The sequence below is a fragment of the Coptis chinensis genome, chromosome 6 (genome assembly GCF_015680905.1).
Source record: "Coptis chinensis isolate HL-2020 chromosome 6, ASM1568090v1, whole genome shotgun sequence".
NCBI lineage: Eukaryota > Viridiplantae > Streptophyta > Magnoliopsida > Ranunculales > Ranunculaceae > Coptis > Coptis chinensis.
Genome location: NC_141461.1, coordinates 58,306,989 through 58,330,664, shown reverse-complemented (window position 1 = coordinate 58,330,664; position 23,676 = coordinate 58,306,989). Strand labels below are relative to the sequence as shown.

At 37.9% G+C, this 23,676-nt stretch overlaps 2 protein-coding genes across 2 annotated transcripts; one reads left to right on the top strand and one right to left on the bottom strand.

Annotated features, from left to right (window-relative positions):
* Positions 1–368: 368 nt before the first annotated feature.
* On the bottom strand, positions 369–19,617 carry PDE312 (Nucleic acid-binding, OB-fold-like protein). The gene is made up of 12 exons (XM_086565086.1): positions 18,788–19,617; positions 16,195–16,254; positions 16,060–16,089; positions 15,141–15,214; positions 14,286–14,367; positions 13,290–13,363; positions 13,049–13,118; positions 3,432–3,524; positions 2,829–3,005; positions 2,656–2,706; positions 962–1,113; positions 369–849 (listed from the first exon to the last, which is right to left on the bottom strand). The coding sequence occupies exons 1-12, from the start codon at positions 19,514–19,516 to the stop codon at positions 408–410; spliced, it is 2,034 nt and encodes a 677-aa protein (XP_086421212.1). The 5' UTR covers positions 19,517–19,617; the 3' UTR covers positions 369–407.
* LOC147493746 (uncharacterized) lies at positions 6,249–8,829 on the top strand. The gene is made up of 2 exons (XM_086565287.1): positions 6,249–7,016; positions 7,284–8,829. Exons 1-2 carry the CDS (start codon positions 6,399–6,401, stop codon positions 7,734–7,736), a joined length of 1,071 nt encoding a protein of 356 aa, XP_086421413.1. The 5' UTR covers positions 6,249–6,398; the 3' UTR covers positions 7,737–8,829.
* Positions 19,618–23,676: the final 4,059 nt, after the last annotated feature.

Sequence of the window (23,676 nt, the reverse complement as noted above, 5' to 3'; positions counted from 1 at the left end):
ACTATCAAACATACAACTCCTTGGGGAGTCCGGGTTTGTTGTCCTTCCACTTTCCAATGAACAAATGAAACTTAAGTGCGAGTCAAAACCACTTCTTTCCCACTCTTAGCAACTCACTCACACAAAGTCACCAACAAAAGACCAAACGAACACGATTCATAAACAAGGTAGTCCTGACATATACAAGGAGCAGGATAAAGAAAGGATGTATTTCCCATTTCCACTTGTTTTAGCGTCACTTTTACATTGCATATGGACTTGTCCGAAGTCAGAACCTGACACAAGATGACTCGTGCATTCACAATGTATTTTTGCTTAATAGTAGAATGTCATTTATCCGTGTGATCCTAACTTGTTAAGAATTGCAGTGCAAGCAAAGAGGATAGATAAATTGGAATTGGGTTAGGCTAATTCTCAAACATGCCTTCATCCAACAATCTAGAAGATTCAGTTCCATTCACAACAGGCTGATTTGATGAATTTACAACGGAATTACCTAGAATGCTGTAATCGAAATCATCGTCATCGTCATTGTTGTCATTTTTGTCTAAATCAATATCTTCTTCCTCAACTTCTTTGGCTGTCGTTCCTTGAGATTGGGCATCCCTTTGCATACGCTGCTTGATGGCATCTTCATAAGACATTTCATACCAGACAGTGCCCTTGCCAACAATAGATTTGTTGTGGGCATCTGTCATCCGCTCTTGTTTGCTCTTCTCTGAGTTCTTAGGTTCTCCCCAATAGTCATAACGATATAGAGAGCTTGATGGGTCATACTGGTCCTTCCCAAAATAACTGTCATCAACATACCTCCCTGGTTCTTCCTGCGGGAGACCAAGAGCCTGACGGCTGCAAAGACAGCATATATGTCAAACTATAATGGCTTTAAACATAAAAGAATTGACATTCAGCATACAGGAAGACGATTTCTGGTAGAGAAAAAATTAAGTCCAACAAATACCAGCTAATATCCCTGAGAAGGGCTTCCCTTTCTTCATATGATCGGCGCCAATGGATGAAGTCATAATCATCCATCTCAACGTTTCTTCTCAACTTTGACACTTTATATTCTTCCCCTCGTTCTTTTGCTTCCGTTTCTAATTTTTTGTTGAGCTGAGTCAATAGATTAAAATCAAATTTAATATAAATAACAGTAGAAAATCGAGTGCATGTGCTGACTTAAAAGGGGGATGCAAAGAAGCTGCCCCGCCTAGAAGACATTCAAAGGCAAGACACTTTACCAATCACCTGTATTATTTGCATTTGATACACAAACTTATAAAACTTCAATAGCCGTAAAAAGTGCTTCAATGGTTTTTACTATCAACCAAATGAGTAACAATTTTATAAGCCAATGAAACATCTTAGCTGTTTGTTTAACAAAGTTCAAAGACTATAAAAATTACAATTTTTCTGCAAAGAGTAATAATTCCCATATACCCCTACTCTCCAACCTTTTTATAATAGACTGTACGCAAAGTTGTGAGACTAAACAAGATTTTTATACTCCTAACAGATTGACAAAGAAGCATGAATTTTTCATTCACCAAGAACTGATGAACTAGCTCTTCCATAGTACCTTTGTATCTTTAGTATCGTTCCTATGAAATCTCAGCATCAAATTCTTTTAGTGCAGTAGGAGCTTGGGATAATTACTTTGACCGATGTGTGTTTGTGCACCTGCCAAATATCTGGGCTCTGAACATTAATACTTGGCACCTTACTGCTAACTTACTTTACAGTGCCTCTGCCATCTTCCACATACTTAACTATTTTGACCTTTATCAGTTCTCCTAGCAAGTGAATAGCACTAAGAATTATCGATATCAACTCTTCCGTAGGGTTGATTAGTCGATAGCTATCTATGGCACGTGTTACGTCACAGAGGTGCTAATTCTACGTGCTACTTATTCCAAATTCTGTCTTCATTGATACCCACTTTGAATTATGCTTTCAAAAGGTGAGAGAATGTAAACGTGGAACTACCCAGGATTCATTGATAAAGTTACAACTGATTAGTGTCAATAATAGTAAACAATCGTCAATTTTGAAAGTGGCGTTTCTCGATGGCCAAGGAAAAAGCAAAAAACACACAGATAATTGCCTGAGAAGTTGATAGAGAGGAGACATTTGTGATAGAAGAGCTGATCAAGAGAGAGTGGGTTAGGGAGAGTCTGGTCGATGAAAGGAGGAGTACGGCTTGTGGCTTCTTAATTTTTTGGGAAGAGAGCAAGCTACGGTTAGGGTGGTTAGTTTCTATACTTTTCTTTTACCAATTTACTCTCATAACTACAAGTCAAGCAATTAAATCTCATTAACCCTGAAAAAGCTCATTAAATCGACAATCCAAATCAAGTATATAGGGGAGACTAAATGGGGAGCGCACGATTTCAGGGCTGACGATTAGAGACCACCCTTCCTTATTACATAGATGTGTCATGTTGTCGAATCTTTCCATCCAAACCTTCGATGGGGTTGGCAACAATCTCTCAGGTTTATTTCAGACCAAGAGAAGATAGAGAGATCGCCGTGTGCCATATATAGCACATAGAATAGCGCCTGATATGTTCATTTGAAAGTACAATTATATCGCGTATCACCTACCAGCTTTAATGTAATTAAGGACATGACAATAAAAAAAAATTAACAGTTTACCTGATGCTCAGTGCGGGCAGCATCCATGTCGAGTTCTCTAATGTTTGTTTTCTGCCAAAACTCTTTATCAGACTCAATAACAGTGAAAGTAAGAATAAAAGTACAAAACTATCTATGATCAGGAAAATGCACTGAAGAACCCATTTTAAAGTTACAACGGAAGTGATAATCACCAGAATCATCTTGGGAATTAAAGTCTTCTTATAATAAGCTTTGGTGTATTCGACACAGTGTTCTTCATCGAACTCATCATAATTATTTAATTCCAAAGCTTTTTTGTTTTTGTATCTATCAGGATTAGCCTCCTCATCATCCAAAATCATTTGCTCAGCGACATGAAGCTGCCACAACTGCATAGAAAGCAAAAGATGCAAAAATAATCAGTATAAGAAGAATAATGCTGATTCGTGGCCTATAACATGCACCACATACCAATTGATTAATTGAAGAAGCTAAAAAGTAACTGAGAATGTCGTAGGTCATATAGGATTCAACCTCCTCCACAAGCCACATAATCTCAAGGGTATGATTTCAGAAAGAGGTCACGTAAGTTGGACCATGGCATACTGTATATAAGTCAAAACACATTTTACCAGGGTTACATGCTCTCAGACACCATTCACATGACACTTAAATTCAACATGTACAGCTTTAACCTCAACATTTTTGTACTGCTGAGAACTCATCAGCATGTGGTCAACTATATTTGCTAGCATGATACCTGTTTTCATTGTGGATATCACATAAATCCTTGAGAAACATAGAGGTAAGCAAACCTTATCAACGTAAGGATGATTCGACAATAAAGGTTCCTCTTCTATTTTATCTTTGGGATCTTTTCTAGGAACAGGAGGTCTTCCAGAATCCCGCTGCATAGATTAGAACAACGCAGTTAAAACCAATGATAAATCCAGTGGAAGGGATGTACATGCTTGTAACATAAATTAACCTATAAAAATCAAATAAGTGTTTATGCTGATTAGAAATATACTATGTTACATGGACACACCATATTTCAAAAATAATCTGTGTCGGATACGTATCCACGTGTCCGTATCACACACACATGGACACATATTGTGTGTGATATACCTTAGTTTTTTATATTTTGCCGTGTCAGACACTCCATATCGGTGTCAGATATGGACACACGTGTCCGTGTCAATGTAACTTAGGAAATATACAAGTATCAATATATTTGACATTCCGAACTATTTCTAAAGGGGGGAGGTTGACTTTGATCAAATCCAATCTTTTTAATATTCCAAACTATTATCTTTCACTTTACCTAGTTCGTTTGGGAGTTGTGAAACTCATAGAAAAGTTATTTAGAAGATTCTTATGGAGTAGTGAAGGTGACAAGTCGAAGATTCACTTTGTGAAATGGGATAGAGTGCCTTTCCAAAGAAGAGGGTGGTTTGTGTTGCAAACATATTTTGTTTACTCTAGCTTTTTTGGGCAAGTGGCTTTGGAGGTATGGGGAAGATGAGGATCATTTGTGGGGAAAAGTGGAGGTGGAGAAGTATGGAGGAGAGAAGAAGTGGTTGATAAAGGAGCCTAGAATCCCATTTGGCATCACTCTTTGGAGGGGTATCACTAGTGGATGGGATACATTTGCCATTTTCTCGCTTAAAGAAAGATTTGGTGGAATCTACATACTTGCCTCCAATAAAAAACAACACTTATTTCAAATTGCATGGAAAGAGGTACTTGTATGATTAGATTTCATGACCACTAAGCTCACATGTCTTGGGCTCCTTGATTCTTGTCGATTTGGGTTTTCCATATGATGGACTTGACCTTTTAGATTTAGTGGGGAAGAATGAACTTGAATCATGAGTGGCTGCACCATACTTGATTGCCTACGTACCCCTATTGGGGATCAAGCCACCGTAGTTCTTTTCTTTCCTCCCTCCTCTCGCTACCGCCTTCATCTCTTGTGGACTAGCCTCTCTTCTTGGAGAAGAAACCTTATTTCTTATGGGTTTTATACCCGTCCTTTGGTCTTTTCCTAGCCCTTGATCTCTTTTCCCCATCTCATGGTTCAAAAGTTACCCACTTGTCTCTCTCAGTCTCTCCACACATTTTGGGTTAAGTTCCTATGCTCCTATTTTATGTAAGTGTTATACTCTTGGGGATCTTATACATGTGATGTTAATGGTAATAGATATAGCTACTACATTACTAATGGCGTGGAATGGAACGTGATACTTAAAAGAAGACTACTTTGAAGAAGACTCAATGATTGGGAGATTGGAAGATATGAAGACCGTAATATGTGAAGTGGGTAGAAACTTTGGAGAAGCGGATAAGAGACTATGGGTGTGGGATGACAATGATTCCTTTATCATGAAATCCTTTTACCAACTTTTGGCTAAGGAATATTCATCGGTGGTGCTTGAGGAGAATATAAGGATCACCAATTTTCCATATAAGCGGATTTGGAAAAACTCTATCCCATATAAAGGTGCTTTCTTTTGTTGGGGTGCTTACTTGAGTAGGATTCAAACCATTGACAATCTGAATCAGAGGGGTATGAATCTTTCCAATTTGTGCATATATTGCAAGGGGGTGGAAGAAGATGTGGACCACCTTCTCCTCAAATGTCCCATCACTTTCGGAATTTGGGTATTATTCTATGCATCCTTCAATATGGCTTGGGTGCTACCATCAAATATCAAGGAGGCCTTGGGCAAGAGTATTATCATGGGTCCACTCTCTAATAAAACTAAATGGCTAGCGGATCATCTACCAAATGTCAATGTATGGACACTACGGAAAGAAAGGAACATAATGATTTTTGAACAAAAGGAAAGGGACATACATAAGTTGGTAGGGGAAATCAAGGAACTCTTATTTGATTGGAGGCGTGCTACTCCATTGTTTATGGGTGTAAAATTTGGGATGGGTTAGTGAGATGAGCGAGTTTGTAATTGTCTAATTGGGGTTTTGGGGAGGTTGAGTGTAGTTGAGTAGCTACTTGCTACTTAGACCCTTGAACATTGTAGCACTATTATCTTTATATGAATACAAAGTGAATTTTACCGATCATATATATATCTGACATTTATGAATGCTAACAAAATATCATATGAAGTAACAGGATGGGCTAGATATATGATTTTACTGTTCGTATGCGAGGATCTTTAGGTACCTTTTCCAACAACGCGAATAAAGGTATGTTAGAGTATGTGTATTCTCTGATGTGGTTATTATGTCATAGTGTAAGGCTTATTGTAATAGGTCCCTTATATGGGTGCCCTCGTTGTATTTCTCTCCTCTCTTCTAAGAAAACCCAAGTTTGATTTCAACTTGGTATCAGAGCTTTAGGGTTGGATCTCTTTCTTCTTCCCCATTCTTCTTTCTTTCCTTTTCTCTATCCTTAAAAAGAAAAAGTGGGAAAGCAACAACAACAAAAAAAAGGGTTTGTTTTTTAGTAAAAAGGTTCGGCTAGCTCACTATGGTCTAGAACTCGTCTCTTGATTTCCTCTTACTTGAAACTCGTATCTTGATTTAGTGGTTTCTCGGTGTGTTCTCAATCTAGTGTTGTTTGAAGCCTCAACTTTGAATGATTCTTGACTCTTTATTGGTGTTGGATTTCTTCTCTTTGTTACTAATTTATTGCTGGAACTTGTGAGGTGGTTTAGCATATGTTTGATGTTATGCCCTCATTTTACTGCTTGTGGATTTCTGCTTAATTTCTTGTGATATCATCATCCTATCGATCTAAATGTTGAATTTCTATGGCCCGTGAAGCTGACACCTCTATACCGCCACTTGCTATCCCACTGCCTAAGTCATTGCTTAGGGATGATGATTTACCCAAGTCTCTTACAGCTAAGAAACTAAATGACGCAAATTATTTAGCTTGGTGTAATGCAGTAAAAGTGTGTTTACGCGGAAAGAGGAAACTGAAATATCTTACTGATGATCCGCCAGATCCACAAGACGACAAATATGAAGATTGGCTGTGTGAAGATTCATTGGTTATGAGCTGTTTGTGGCATAGTATGGAGCCTCATATTGCCACTACTGTTGAGTTTTGTGAGTCCTCCAAGTCAATCTGGAACTCTTTAAGTGAGTCATTCTCTCAACAAAATAATGTTTCTCGTGTATTTGAGATATATGAAAAGATTTTCTCCATGAAGCAATCTAGTAGACCTCTCACCGAGTATTATAGCAATCTTAAGAATTTGTGGGAACAACTTTTACAGTACCGTCCTTTTATTACTGATCTTGAATTACAGAAGTGCTATTGGGAGGATTTTATTATCGCTAGCTTGATGAATGGTCTTGATCCTTCTTTCCACGGATTTAAAGACCAAATCCTTGCGAATGATACTTTGCCCACCGCTGCCAATGCCTATTCTTGACTGTTAAGGTCCTCACTGAGCAATACATCTCATGATACATCCAATGCATCATCAGCACTAGTCACTAGTAGCACCACTCGTGGTGAAGCCCGAGGTGGCTTTCGTGGTGGATGTGGAGGACGAGCTACTCATGGTGGACATAGTGGAGGACGTTCAGGTGGTAGGGGTGACAAAAAGTGTGATCACTGTCGGAGAACAAATCACACTGAGCCTTATTGTTAGGATAAGTGGGGCAAGCCGCAATATGTTCATTAGGTGGCTAATGGCTCTACCTTATCTAACTCTCATGATGCTTCAACTAATGATGCTCTCACTACTCAACTAAATGAGTTACTTCAGACCTTGAAACATACTGCTAGTCCCTCAACTTCCTCCACCGCTACTTTGGTAAATTCAGGTAATGTTGCATGTGTGGCCAAGTCCTCCCCATCATGGGTCATTGACTCTAGAGCTAGTTCCCATATCTCTGGTATTTCATCCTCCTTTTCTGATTTAAATTCTACTGAACACCATGTTATTTTAGCCGATGGATCCTCACGACCAGTTAAGGGAGCAGGTGTATTGCACCCTAGTCCCTCATTGTCTTTGCCCTCGAGCCTTTATGTCCCTGTTTTTCCCTTTAACTTGCTTTCTGTGAGTCAGTTAACCAAACCATTGAACTGTTCAGTCACCTTTTCTCCATCTTCTGGTGTGTTTCAGGACCTCTAGACGAAGACAACGATTGGTTTGGAGCATGAGAAGGATGCCTTATATTTTTTTGATACTAGTAGTGTTTCTCCATCATCATTTACTCTGAGTACTACTGTCACACCACTTCAGTGGCATTTTCGATTGGATCATCCATCTCTAAAGAAGTTGCAGTTTGCCATTCCTAGTTTGAGTCGTATATTGAGTTTAGAATGTGAGGCTTGTCAGTTAGACAAACATCACCGTGTCTTTTCCCAGTAGTGACCATAATCGTCAATCAGGATCTTTTGATGTAGTCCACTCTGACATATGGGGTCCATGTTGAACTAAAAGTACCAATGGATTATTTGTATTTTGTTATATTTGTGGATGACTTTTCTCGCATGACTTGGTTGTTTTTAATGAAAGATCGTTCTGAATTACCTCGTATCCACTTAGTCTTTTATAATGAAGCTTTTGTTCAATTTAATAAGCGTATTAAGATTTTTCGATCTGATAATGCATTGGAGTATAGTCAATCTATTATGCAGTCCGTTTGTGCTGATCGAGGCATTATTCATCAGACTACATGTGCCCACACCTCGCAACAAAATGGGGTGGCTGAGCGCAAACACCGCCATTTATTAGGTGTTGCACGTAGTTTGATGCTTAATATGCATGTGCCCAAAACCTTTTGGGCTGATGTTGTCCTTACTGCTTGTCACCTTATTAATCATATGCCATCTGTTGTTCTTGATAATAAGTCTCCATTCTCCTTGTTGTATCCCCACCTTTCTCCTTTTTCACTTATTCCCCGTGTCTTTGGTTGCGTTGCTTTTGTTCATGTCTTAGAGTCGGGTCAAGATAAATTATCTCCTCGTGCCCACAAATGTGTCTTTCGTGGTTACTCTCGTACTCAGAAGGGATATCATTGTTATAGTCCAGAAAACCGAAGATACTTTGTCAGTGCTGATGCTACCTTCTTTGAGTCTACTGCATTCTTTTTAGTTGAGGGTCGAAATGTTTCCGAAGAGAAGAGGGGGAGTTGACTGTACCCTCACCCTCACTGCCCATGCCTATTCCATTTCATTCTGATTCTACAACACACACTTCATCACCACCATTGTAGGTTTATCGACACACCACCAGAACTCGTGGAGTGGTTCCTTATGCTCCAAACCCTTCATCTTCGCAATCGGAGGCTCCTGATGCTTCTGTGCCAATATCTTCAGTTGCCCCTGTGCTTGATGATGCTTCTCTTGATCTACCTATAGCCTCGAGGAAAGGTAAACGTTCATGTACTCAACACCCTATTTCTAATTTTGTCTCTTATGATCGTCTTTCCTCTTTGTTCCATTCCTTTGCTTGTACCATGTCTTCGGTTTCCGTTCCTTCCTCCTTTAAGCAGGCACTCTCCTCTCCTGGTTGGACTAATGCAATGAATGATGAGATAAGTGCTTTACACAAGAACCACACATGGGAACTACTACCACTTCCACCTGGGAAGCAGATTGTGGATTGTCATTGGGTGTTTACCATTAAATATCTCCCTGATGGTTCTGTTGAGCGTCTCAAGGCGCGGTTGGTTGCTAAAGGGTACACACAAACATATGGAGTTGATTACTTCGAGACCTTTTCACCTGTAGCTCGTCTTAACTCTGTAAAAGTTCTTCTGTCTGTTGCTGTAAATCGATCATGGCCGCTATATCAACTTGATATCAAAAATGCATTCCTCCATGGTGATCTACAAGAGGAGGTGTATATGCAACAACCACCTGGTTATTTAGTCCCTAGTAGTGAGCACCTTGTGTGCAAATTGCAGAAGGCTTCATATGGCCTGAAGCAGTCTCCCCGTGCTTGGTTTGATCGTTTTAGTGCTGTGGTACTGGCCTATGGCTTTCAACGATCCCAATCTCTGTTTTTGTTCATCACTCATCAGCTGGTACTATTGTTTTGATTGTTTATGTGGATGATATAATTATCTCTGCTGATGATGCTATTGGGATTGCTGGCCTTAAACTACATTTGAGCAAGAAGTTTCATACCAAAGACTTGGGGCATCTTCGATATTTTCTTGGAATTGAGGTTGCTTGCTCTCGTCAAGGGTTAGATCTATCTCAACAAAAGTATGTCCTTGGTTTATTGTCTGAAACAGGGCTTTTGGGTTCTCGTCCCGCGGATACTACTATGGATTCCACTCTCAAGTTAGATGGCGAACAAGGGGAGCTATTTCCAGATACTGGTCGAGTGGTCGATACAGGAGGCTGGTTGGCAAGTTGATTTACCTCACTGTGACACGACCCGATACCACTTATGTTGTTGGTGTGGTGAGCAACTTTATGCATGCTCCTCGTCAACCACATTTTGATGCTATTTGTCGTATTCTTCGATACTTGAAGTGGACCCTGGCAAAGGATTGTTGTATAAATCTTCTACCATTCCTTTATCCATATCGGGCTATAGTGATGCTGACTGGGCTGGCAGCCATTCTGATCGGTGTTCCACATTTAGTTATTGTACCTTTGTTGGGGGTAATCTTGTTACTTGGCGTAGTAAGAAGCAAATGATTTGGGTTCGTTCTCTTTTGCGTGACATGGGTGTCAATGTTCCCATTCCGATGCTGATGCATTGTGATAACCAAGCCGCCATCTTTATTGCTAGTAACCCTGCCATTTTATCCGTGATCTTGTAATGCAGAAAACTATTGCCACTCCTTATGTTCGTTCTGGGAATCAATTGGCCGATATTTTGACAAAGCCCTTAGCTCGCAATGTCTTTCAGACACTCTTCCAAGCTGGGTATGTTTGACTTGTATGCTCCAACTTGAGGGGGAGTGTTAGAGTATGTGTATTCTCTGATGTGGTTATTATGTCATAGTGTAGGGCTTATTGTAATAGGTCCCTTATATGGGTGCCCTCGTTGTACTTCTCTCCTCTCTTCTAAGAAAACCCAAGCTTGATTTCAACTGGTTTGTCGACATGTGTAGTTCTGTAATTTTAATATATAATAAAAATTATAGAATACAACGTGGAGGCCAACATTTTGTGAGGGGACGGGCGGGCGGGGGGGGGGGGGGCCTAAAATACTAGTGTTATTAAAGGCCCACCGTGAATAAGGTACAAAATAGCCCAGCCATTTCAAAACGTCCTCTTTTATATTGATAGCTGATAGAAATACTTATACGGGCCCATTGTTTGCCTCTTACATTAATCACAGTTGGAACAATTAGGCCCTGTTTGGTACCCTGGATAAGGAGACCAGTAGACTGTATAAGAGGCATGATAGTGTATTTGTTGTTTGGTTATTTTTTTACGTGAAAAACGGGTGTAACTTAATGTATAGTGAAAGCACAAAATTGTGGTATAACCGGGACAATGGTATCTTTTGGGAGAGGTTGGATTTCGATCTACATCTTTAGTAAATAAAAAACAGATCGAGAAAAAAAAAAAAAACACCCTTCTCTTACTGTTCATAGCTGATCTCCACTTCTAGGTAAAAAAGCTGCACAATTTTCTTCCTTTTCCACCATCTTCTCTCTACACCCTTCTCTTATTTCAAGCAAAAAGGGAAATTGCAATTCCTCCAAAACAAAATCCACCATTTTCATCTCACAAAATCTCCAATTTCTGAAATTTGAACATCTCCCTACTCACAACTTCTCTTGATTACTCCAAATTAGATTAAACCCACTCGAATTTGGTGATTTCCGAATTGTTGCTATCAAAGAAGTTGATGTAATCTTTTTCTTTGTAAATTTCTTTGAAAGAAAATAGAAATATTTGTGGAGTTGTTTTGGTAAATTAATTTCGGATCTTGATCAGCAATCTATTTTCAGATTGAATTGCAATGAGATTTCAATTTCAAGCCTTTCAGATTATTTTGTGTGTAATTTTCCAGCTTTTTTTTCGTTGATAAGTAATTGGGGTGCAATATATTTTGAGGAAGAGCTATGCAAGAACCAAACACCTTCTTTTACTGATCATCTCTGGGACATGAACCACTAGAATTGGATACTCCAAACTTGGTTGAGTACCACATTATACAGCTTACATAGCTACTGCCAAACAGAGCCTTAGTAAATGGCTCATTACTTCAAAGATCCATATTCTATAATTTAGGAACATGGAATAGTAAGTGAATTTTATTCTGCAAACAGACGAAAGAAAGGAAGAACTTTTAAATGCCCATTAATTCATCATACGCGTGTTCATCCACTTTGATGTAGTTGTATACCTAGGACTCTGACACTCTCAAGTCTCACCAAATATCCTCTATCCTTTCTCTCCCAATTAAGTTTACGCTTGGTTTACAAAACAATCACAAATCTGTATCCTGTTGATGTCAGAATTTACTAAAACATTCACCTCATGGCACTTCTAGAATTCTGCCGTATCCTATATCCTGATGTATCTTACGGGTTTTAACTATATCTTTTAAAATATATTCATCAGTGAAAGATAATATACTGATATAAATTTAGCAAATACATCAACACCAAGAGTCATATCAACCTATTGTTCAAGGACCAAAACCCGACCCCACACCTAAGGGTTTACAACCCGTTATCATCCCTAAATTAGCTGCTACTATTAAAAAATTTAGGGATTTCGGAAATAAGGTTTGCTTAGTATTTTAGTATTTTAGGGTGTTTAAACTCATAGGCCTTTTCTATATTTATAGTATTTTTAATTACGAATTTAATGTTTCGAATTTGCTTAGAATTGCTTTTAGACTAGGTTCATATTTTCAAAGTTGTGTTAGCTTATAAATTGAGTTGTAGGCCTTTGGCCATAGTTAGAGTTGATGAATAATATAATTTGAGTTTAGAGAAAGTTTTCTCTTCGTAGATTCTTGTGTGGGAGTTTGTGTACTTACCGAAAGAAAAAGGTTGTCAAATCCAAAATCGACATACACGTGTCCATCATATCCATACAACCTAGCTTTTCAGGATGACAGGAGTTTTAACCTGTGAATTGTTTTATAAAAGATGGAAATGGAAAGTTCTTAACTGAACTTTAAAACAAGTGTCACTAGTGATAACTTTTAGTCAGTACGCATATAGTATTGCACACAACTTTCAAAGTCCTCCATATCCATACAACATAGCTTTACAGGATGACTGGAGTTTTTAATCTGTAAATTGGTTTGTAAAAGATGGAAATGGAAAGTTCTTAACTGAACTTTTAAAACAAGTGCCCTTATTAGTGAGAACTTCAGTACACAGAGTATCGCAAACAGCTTCCAAAGTCCTCCACTACGCATATATGCATATCAAAATAAGTACAAAAAGAAACCACGCTAAGACGACACAAAGAAATCATTTCAACATATGACTAGGAATGAATAAAACATACACGTAATTCGTCTGGATTAGTATTCTCTTCGTTGCGATGAAATATTGGTGGAAAGTCAAACCTGTTAAAGCTGTGGTGTTGAAGCAAAAGCACAAATCCAAAGTCAGCAACTAAGGACTGATAATTCTAAACAACAGCATATTTAAAGCATCAAGTAATGATGAAATATTTTAAGTATTACAGATAAATTTTTAGAACTAGAGAAACGTGTAAAAACACTGTTTAGAGCTAGAATACATACATGAGGTGATCGATATTAGGACTAACAAAACGCATTTCAATAGGAAAACGGAACCGATATGGATCTCGTTTGGCCTGCAAGATAGAAAAGAACCTTTGTAATTAACCCCATGCGAAATAAATAGAATAAATATTTGAAAGCTACAGAAGCAAAGATAAATAAGACAACTTGATAAGTAAACTGATTAATTTATAAGATTTCACCAAGGGTGTGTTTGATTGATCACATGAAAATCCCTTTTCTAAGAGTTCATTCTTTATAGCAATAATTTCCCATCAATCGGACACATTACAAGGGTATCCCCATCGATGGAAAATATTGCGGAAAAACCTATTCTGATCGATGGAACCACAACAGTATACTAATGGAATCAATGAAAGAACTTGAAATGGAATAAGAATGGTCAAAATCTGATACAGCAAAACAACAAACCAGAAGAAGAGTTTTGGTCAAGGACGCTCCTTAACCCATTGTTTGATTCAGAGATCACTCACAGGCTTTATATTAGTAACTGATTTTAGAAGAGTCCCTCTAGAACATTAGAAACTCAGCCCCACAGATACTTCCTGATGTGTTTTCAGTCATCAAACAATTGTTACTCCTAGTTTTCTGTGCGTGTGTTTTGCCTTAAAAGAGAAGGTTGCAAAATAAGATGCGCATATCGGTTGCATTGAGTCATCGGATAAGTCGCAGATTTTTGGTTTGATCCTATGTTACATGGACATGACATAGTTTGAAAGAAATCCGTGTCGGATGAGTATCCACGTGTCCGTGTCGGACACATTTTGTATGTGACTTACCTCAATATTTGATATTTCGCCGTGTCGGACATGGACACACCCATCCGAGTCAATGTAACTTAGGTTTGATCCATTTATGCTATAGATGATCTTTTTTTTTATCGAAACTATATGTTATATTCAAAATACAAGAAGTTCATTCCACTGAACAAAGTACGAAAATAGGTTTGGCTGTGACAATTAAATGCTGACTTACCAGAATTTCAACAATGACATGCATTCCAACTTTTATGTGTTGACGGATCCAGTACCAATCATTCCCTTTTATTGGGACCCACCTGAAAACATCATTTACTTAATAAAGGTAGCTTGCAAATTGAGTATGAGTTGAAAATTTTACAGCTCATGTTCTACATAAAGATGTACTTACGTTTTGAGGAGTGATAGGCTCAATTTATAAATTATTTTCCAGACATATGTGAGGTTCCGTTCAGAAATGTGTCTCACACCTTTGACTAAAAGATAAAAGCTAAAATTGCAGACTGAAAGTCACCCAAACTGATTTTTTTTGTGAATGGCCGCCAATGGGTAAGGAAATGTTAATTGTCTCACTGATGGAGTATGCCCGGGATAGGCTATCACAAAAATGGTTAATTTTCTATTTTTCTGTGATCCTGAGAATAATGTCTATAATTGTCCTCAACCAAATATCTTATTTTTTATGAAGACACACATTTTGATATGATTTAGGTATCATAACAATTAATTAGGCTATTTTCTTTTTAGGTTATTTCTAGCTACGAATTTCGGTTTGATTTTAGTTCATTTTCAATTAGTTTCTAAATTGTGAGCCTTCTAAGGTTATAAATAATCATGTAGGCCTTTGCCCATAGTAGTTTTTTGGATTGAATTGAATTGATTTTTAGTGGAGAATTTGTTGAATATTCGTTCTTGCAATTGCAAATGCATTACATTTACATGTTAATAAGGAGAGCTTGGCTCTGCAAAATATCAACCAAGGTGCATAATTGTGAACATATGAGAGAAGTTAAAGGAATCCAACTAGCAACCACACCAATTTAAGCACATACAAATGACAACTGAGACTTACCCATCGTAGACACCACCAATGTCAACAAATGCGCCCTGGTATAGGTGCAGAGTAGTCACTTTCCCTGCACAAATCTGCATAGAGAGGTCAGCTTTTCTTTTATCATGAAGTCATTTAGAGAATTAAACAAAATCAACTCATATATGTTATAGAAAAGTGGGAATAAATATCTTTGTTGTGTTTTATTTGTCTTAATTCTTTATCTAACAGTGAAGACTGATCCTCTTAATTAATTTTCCCTGATGTGAACTAACATTATGACCAACAAAGGTTTCTCATAGGAAATTGCAAATAAAATGGTTTCAATTCCAGGAATATGAAACTCGCTAAGATTATCGCCGGCTAAAGTTTTTCTGACAGGATTATTTATCAATCTAGCCAGCATGCAATAAAACCTCGACAATTCATCCGCCTAGTCACCTTTCAGATTGGGAGTGGCTAAAAACCAGGTAAATTGTCATGTACACCCACTCTTTTAGGAAGATGTCTATTAGGAACGATTCAAGATTTCCAAATAATAATAAGATCATCATTTTCTCAAGGAATATCAAATACAACAAATGATATGATAAGAGACGTTTATCGGTTTTTTGTGTTCATAAAACGATAAAAAATAGATAAAATATGAAGGAAACTATCTATAAACTCTTACATTTTCTATAGCGATACTATAATTGACAAATTTGGTGGTTTTAGTATCCTTTGCAACAACTAAAATAAAAACAATTTTATATACCAAATATAGGAGTTGGCTGAGCGAAGATTCAGTAATTTAACTGTTTTTTTTATTATTATTACATCTCCTAGTACATAGTAAATTAGGTTCCCATCTTTTTAGTTTGATTACATATTGACATATCGGATACTCAAAGTTTCTGACCATGCGAAAACACTGATAAACTTAGTGCGAGTGACTTACTTGTCCAGGATAATAAAATGGAAGCTCGAGCTGCATATGACAACAAAATTGGTTAAGAAGATCAATTTTGATATATATGATAAAATGAAATTTCAAAAAAGGAAAGGAAATGAAATGAAAAATGTAATACTGTACCATTTCCTCTTTGTAATCCTTGCCTCGCTTCCTTCTACCAGGATAGTAATCTTGGTCATACTGTATTGGAAATATAAGTTTTCATGTTAATCTCCCAGCAGAAGTAAAACAACTTGTTCAGCAGAATATTTATTAAGTCAGAGGCTAAAAAAAACCGTAGTAACTTGAACCTTTTCAAGTTTTAAATAATGATTTAACAACTTTCACAGGGTTTTTTTGTTTTTTACATAGAACATTATTGTCTGATGGATGGGGTTCTGCTTATATTGAAACAATCTTCTCAAACAAAGTAATAAATTCCAATTTGCACTCTTGCTCAATCCATAAAAGGCAAAGCTATAGATAGAGAAGATACTTTTTCTTTTTCTTTTTTTTTTTTTTGGTTTTTTTTTCGATAAAGCATAAAGAAGATAGTTGTATTACAATCAACACTTGGAAACAATGTAGACCACTAGCTTTCAAGTTTAAGCAATAACAATGAGATTCGTACAGCATCGAGTCAGAACATATTACGTACTTTCTTAACACTTTTTTATGCAATCTCCCATATCTACAAATTCTCATTCTGAGCAATAGACTCTTCCATGCATGGATTTCACCTGGATGAATCCATTAGTGCTTATGTCATGTCGTATGCGGTTTTTTTTCTGGGGTTGAGGCAGGCCCCTACTTGTATCATTAAAGTACTAAACCAAATAAAAAAACTTATAATCGTTATAGGAGGTTGAATTACAGCAATGACAACATACAACACATCCTAGAGGAATGTTTAGACCATAGTCCATACAACTAAAGGATGCAAATCATTTAATTAAACAACTGATTATTAGTGCAAGGAAATCAGTTTTCAGCGACAAGGATTCTTAACCTTGTGCTCCTGTTGTTTTAATCTACTTTAAGATAATAAGGGATGGTAAGGGGTATTAAAGCACAGTAACACTCTTTTGTGTGCTAGGTGTGACCTGCAACTAATTTTCAATACTTTTCAACTCAAATTCATAATTTCACTTTCAAAAAGTAACTTGTTAAGAAGAATCACTATAAACTTAAGCAGGTCAGAATCAGTGACCAGGGAAACGAGGAAAAATACACCCGAACACACAGTTGACTCAAATAAATAAAAAGGTCTCAGAATACTACAAGCCACCCAATACTTCAGAGAGGAGCATCCCATTTTAAGACAGAATACTGATTTTCCTTAAATTTATCGATATAAGATCTTATATTATTATAATAGATAGTCAGAAATTATGACATCAACACCAAGATCAATAACAGCTACTATTGTTCGGGGACCAAGCCTGAAACCCATGTCCCCACCTAGAAAAGGAAAGAAAATAACACAAAAAAACCAGAAAAAAAAAAAAAAAAAAAAAAAAACAGCAGAGGAAGAAAGGCCAAAAAACCAGAAATAGGGAAGAACCTAAGTACCACCACCAAGGTGGTAAGACCACAACAGCACAGTCCACAACTGAGCAACATCCACCCAGCTGCTACCCCTCCTCCACCAGGGAACCAGCAACAAAAAGTGGGTTTACATGACAATTTCACCCACAAGGAATGGAGATACTAGTCATGAAAATATTTAGAGTGGACAAATGCCATAACACGCCTAACAAGTAAGACCATAAAATCCAGTGGAAACCCTTTGGATGGTTAAGAACTAAATCCATTTACCTAATGAATTGCACTTAAGCTGGGTATTAGTAAGCTTATCCTCTTCTTTGATGATACATGAATTGGAAATGCTACTCCTGAAATGGAATTTTAGGACATTTACAATGTCGTTGCAACAAAAAGGCTCTTATTGCAGATTATGTTCGTCTGGAATCAATGGTGTTAAACAGGGTAATTCCTTTGAAATGATCTAGAACTTCGGCTTATAATTGCCTCTTACGGCTACATGACACAAAGTGTAGGCTTTGGGGAGACTGATTGAAGAAGATTGCTGATGGAAAAGAAAGGAAGATTCAAGCTGCGTCTGGTCACCTTATTTGGTACATCTTAGTTCCATACAGGCACCTGTTGTCCTGTTAGTTCCATATAGGTTTCTCTCTTGTTGTTTATGAAGTCATTTGCTTCATGGCTTAACAAAATGATTTTATATAGTTTCATAAAACCTGCTCTCAACACTCATTGTTCATCTCCTCTTTGGTGTACCCTTACAGAGTTTTCAACCGGTACACTCCTAAATAGAGTTGTTAATGGCCCATCCTGCACATGGCCATCCATCTCATGCTGATACCCTAAGTCTATGAAGTGTGTTTTCTCTCTTGTACTAAATGTAGATAATACCAGTAGAACTCTCACTCAAAAGTAGCGTAGTCAACTAAAAAGATGAAGTTATAAACTATCACATATGGTTTTCACCGTTACATAATGACGTGGTAATCAAACTAACACCTAAGATCTAATGCAAAGTATAATATATAAATCTTCCTATCTGTCTCAATTTATACGACACGAAGGGTTATGAATCCTATTGCTTGACATCATACCTTACGTTTTATATTAAGTAATACACATCAAACTTTTATAATAATAATAATAATAATAATAATAAAATAATTTTTAAAAAAAAAAAAAATCTAACCTTATATGACTCTTCCTCCAATCTATCCTTATTCGCAGCAACCCACTCTTGATACTGCTTCAAAAAAACCTTATACCTCTCCAAACACAAATCATCCGTATTCTGCCTGGATTCCTGAACCCCCGTCTCTAAATCCACCCTAACAGCCTGTAACTTATGTGCTTCTCTAATAAACTCCAACTCATTCTCATCAACAACCCAACCTCTAGGTGGCCAATCACGAGGCGCCAAATGTCTTAAAACTAATGGCCCACTCCAAGTAGTCTTTAAAGGTTCCATAATCTCACCTTGTATCTCAAACTGCTTAGCTATAAACTCATCTTCAGTCAACCCACTCTCTTCCATTTTCTTTTTCCTATAACTCGGACTTAACATTTTAAATGCTTCTATTGCTTCTGGACTTTTAAGTGGGACCTCTTCACCTTCGTTTAAACTCTTTCTTGCAAAGTCAGCTTCGGGTGTTAGTATTTCTTCCCATGGTGCCCAACCACGTTCCACCCAGTTTCGTTTACGTGCTTCGTCTTCGGATTCTTTCTCTTTGGGCCCGAAATTTTCGAGGAATGTTTCGTCCACGGGGAATTCGTCGGAATTGTTGAATGCTTTTGTTTTTGTCATGAGTGATGGGAATGGATGGTGACGTGGCGTTTGGAGATTGGAGGAGAGTTTTGTGGAGTGAAGGGTTTTAGGAGATGGGAAGACAAGGAGTGGAGGGGTTTTGAGGATGTCCATTCTTTGGATTGGGTTTTTGGTTGGGGGAAATGTTTTTTTTTATGGTGACTCAATCGGGCACTCATCAAATTGCATTGCATTGAATTGGGTAACCTCCCAATAAAATAAAAATATTACAAATTTGCCATTTCCTAGAAAAAAAAATATTTCCCGTCCAAGTCCAAGCCCAAGCCGAACAAACGGTATAACCGGTCTCGCCATGTTGAAACCACTTGGTCATTTGAGAACGGTCTCGCCATATCGTTTGAGTGTACACTTAAACGGTCTCGATGTGTCGTTGTAGTATATATCGTTTGAGTGTACACTCAAACGGTCTCGCCATGTCGTTTCAGTGTACACTCAAACGGTCTACGCATGTCGTTTGAGACAAAGCTCTCGGGTTTTTAGTTAGACGATATGGCTAGGTTGTTTGGGCAGTCTCCAGAATGACATGGCTGGGTCGTTTGGGAACTCTCTTGGACGACATGGCTGGGTCATTTGGACTAAAAACGATCAATTCCAAATACAATGTCAAACAAGTCAGTGGAGAGAACAATTCAACATCCTAAATAGATTTTAAAAAGGATGCTAGACGATAAACTAGCCCAACCAAAGTTCTTGTTCTTATAACAACAAAACATCAACTTAAATCCTATAGGATTCTACTGCGTCTTTCAGCACATTTTGTTGTTGACTACGAGGAATCTTATAAACAAGCTGCATACCACTATCCTCAAAGTGTCAAGGAATACAACAAAGATGTTGAAACCCATTTACAAGAAAGATGTTGAAATTCGAGTGTTGCAAATGGGTGAAGCCATTGGGTGAAGTCGCCAACTTCAATTCCCATTGTTGATTCACAACTCAACACTCGAAGTATGAACACGACAAAAAACTTTTTTTTTTTTTTTTGAGTTCAGTCTCGCGAGAGAGATGATACCGGCTAAAATGGTTTGAAAAAATAGTAGCCGGTATGCGTTGAGGGAGGGGGGGGGGGTGTATTGGGCTATTGTTGTTGGGCTTCGTTATTGGGCTTGGGCTGGAGGCTGCCCAATCAAATTTGGTGGTTGCCCAATACAGAACCCTTTTTTATTTACGTTTTACATGCGACTATCTGTTTATAGGAGTAAATTACTATGTAGGGCATCCAACTTTAGGCTAATTCATAAAGTGGCGGTGGTATTTACACCCCATAAAATAGGACTAGCACCCCTTTGGTTTGGTTAACTATTCCACATATGTCCCTTCTTCGTATGGGTTTACACCCTACACCAAGCACCCACCCTTTTTTTTTCCAAATAGGCACCCCAAGTTTAAAAAACAAAACTTTTTATTTCTAATTTCTCATTCTCATCTTACCACTTTCCGTCCATTCCTACAGTAACTACTCGTGCCATAGCGAAACCAAACTCCCGCCACTCTCCATTCCACCAAATTTTACTTCCTTCAAATATAAGTGATGAATATACAACGCTCACTTCCATAAACCCCACAATGAAAATCCTAATGAAATTGAAGAAGACTCAATGATTACAAATTTTACGTTTGGGATTTTGGAGAATTCGACGTATGATTTATTCGAGAATGACAATGATTCATGATGGGTTCTAGAGAGAGAAGCTCTGGCCTTGTCTCTCTACAAATTCCTTCTTTTAGTTATTCTTTTGGATAACCTTAATCTTTCAGACAAAGTTCCTTCTTTTTATTTCCTTTTTAAGTAAAAAAAGGATGGAAACTTCTCATCTCTCCTCCATTCGTTCTCTGTTTTTCTCTCCCTCCACCACTTTTCTCGCCTCTAGCTATTCTCTTCTTTATTTGTGTTCTTCACATCATGTCTTCTATCCCTCTTGATTTGGGATGTGGAAAAAAATCAAGTGTTCTTCACTGGTGAATTGTCGATACAAGGTGAGAGAAGAAACATGGGTGTCAATTTGATTCCTACTATTGAAGCTGCCTCCTACTCAGCAATCTCTAGAGAAAGGATGAGACATTCAGTAGATCTATCTAATCTCCCCATTCCATCTACAAAAGGGGGTAAAGCAGCCATCAAATACCTTTGAAAGTGGAAAAAGGTATTGGAGCATGTAAGCACACGTTGGTAGGACGATTGGATATGCAACTAGTAAACTAGAAGAATATCAACAAGTTGCCAAAAAAATTTAAGGTAATTGCCGAAAACAAAATATTCTAAAACCAAAATGGAAACAAGTTAGGTGCATATTCCGAATATAAACCAATAGCTTTTTGGTTAGTTTCAAAATAGCATTTTTCTAATTCTATTCATTGAAATTTCATTCTACAACAATATCTAATTTTAGCCACACCCATATCGGCGACATTCCCAACAACTCATATTTTCACGATTTGCAAGATTTAACTTCTAAAATGGTGGACAAGATAAAAACAATGCGAAAAACAATAATACCACCCCCAAACACTTCGAGAAGGTGGGATTCATTCAAAAATTACCGCATGCTTAGACAAGAACCAAATTAAATTCAAATAGAAATTCAAATAACAATTAACTACATGATTCAAATTTAACTACTAAATTTAACAACTCAATATCCAATCTACTAAAAACAATAAAAACAACATCAAAATAACAAATTTTTTAAACCACTAGCCACGAGATGAAGATGGGCCCGCATCATCCGTCTTTCGGCGACGACACTCATGCCTTACAGACTCCTCTAAGGAAAAACTCCCCACGAGTGGCATGCGTTCTAGAATTTCCACTCGGAACCGGCGTTGTGCCTCCATAAATGCCCTCATCTCTTCCCAATGCTCATCCTGGCGCTGGAAGTTCATCTCCACAGTCTTCTACAGGTTCACATGTTCATCATGAATGGAAACCTGCCTATTCCACAAGTCTTCACATATATGGTTTAGGGAATGCAAACCACGATGCAGCACTGGCATGCGTTCCATATCCGAATTACAGTTCTCCAAGGAATTAGCATCAAAACATGTCGTAACCTCCTCATCATCCGAATCACCCTCTTCCACAACCCTTTCTCTCAGCAATCTCCAAACTTTCTGAACACATCCCGTATAAGCAATTGCATTTGCATGCAACTCCAACATCGTCCGCTCAGTTTTGGGTTTCTCACCAAAAGACAACATAATTTTCATAATTAAAGCAGGAAAGGGTGCGGTACTTACTCCAACTCCTCTAATCATAGTTAACAAGAAGTCGATGATACAAAAATCATACCTCTGTTGCTGTAGTACCCAGAGTACGTGCAGACAGTTCAGACCAATATCACTGAAATTCTCTTTTCCAATCACATTCTTATCAACCCTCTTGAGCTCTGACCCGGTGGTTGGTCCTCGAGACGAATATCGGACGGACGAATCGATTTCGCGTGCATCCGCCCCTCCAAAATAGTATCTTTCATCAACGCCTCTAGCCCCCCATCTTGGGATTCTTGCACGGTGGCTACAGGCTGGCGTTTTGGCATAATACCCAGAATATGAGTCATCTCCGAAGCATGCACTTCTCTCCTCACACCATTCGACTTCACAAAAATCTTCCTCCCCTCGATTTCCCGCTTCTTATAAAAATTTAAAACCAAATCCTCATGGTAAAAATCATCCTCCGTATACCACAACCATTGCCAATTCTTACGTGTCATCTCGTCATCGTAAAACGGCGCAAACTGTTCCGTTTTGAAAACTTGTTCCGGAAGGATTTTGCTTTTTTGGGCCATTGAGTATTGGAATTCGAAATGTGAGTTTGAATAAGGTGGGGGAGAGGTATTGAAACTAGATATCAAACTTTGGTGTTCAATGGTCGTTTGATTTAGGAAAAATGTTTGAAAAAAATTTTGTTTTCGAACTGTTGGAGAGAGAATGAACTGGAGGGGGCGAAATTCGATGTGGGTGGGTTGTTTTGAGGTGGTTAAAATTGGTGGTGGTGGTGGTTTTTTTTTTTTTTTGGTTTTGGTCGTTAATGGAGCTTGGAGGCGTGAAGAGGAAGAAGAACGCGATGCGTTCTTGGGTTTTACTGTTGACTTGGGCCCAAGCCCAACAAATTCGGAAATACACATTTTGTCCCTATGCGCGCAAAATTAAAAATGAAATTCTAGACTCGTTACCGATCTGATTTTTGCGAATGAGATATGAAAATGATCAGGAGAGAATTTCCTATCTAATGATCCATAAAACATTCTATTCTA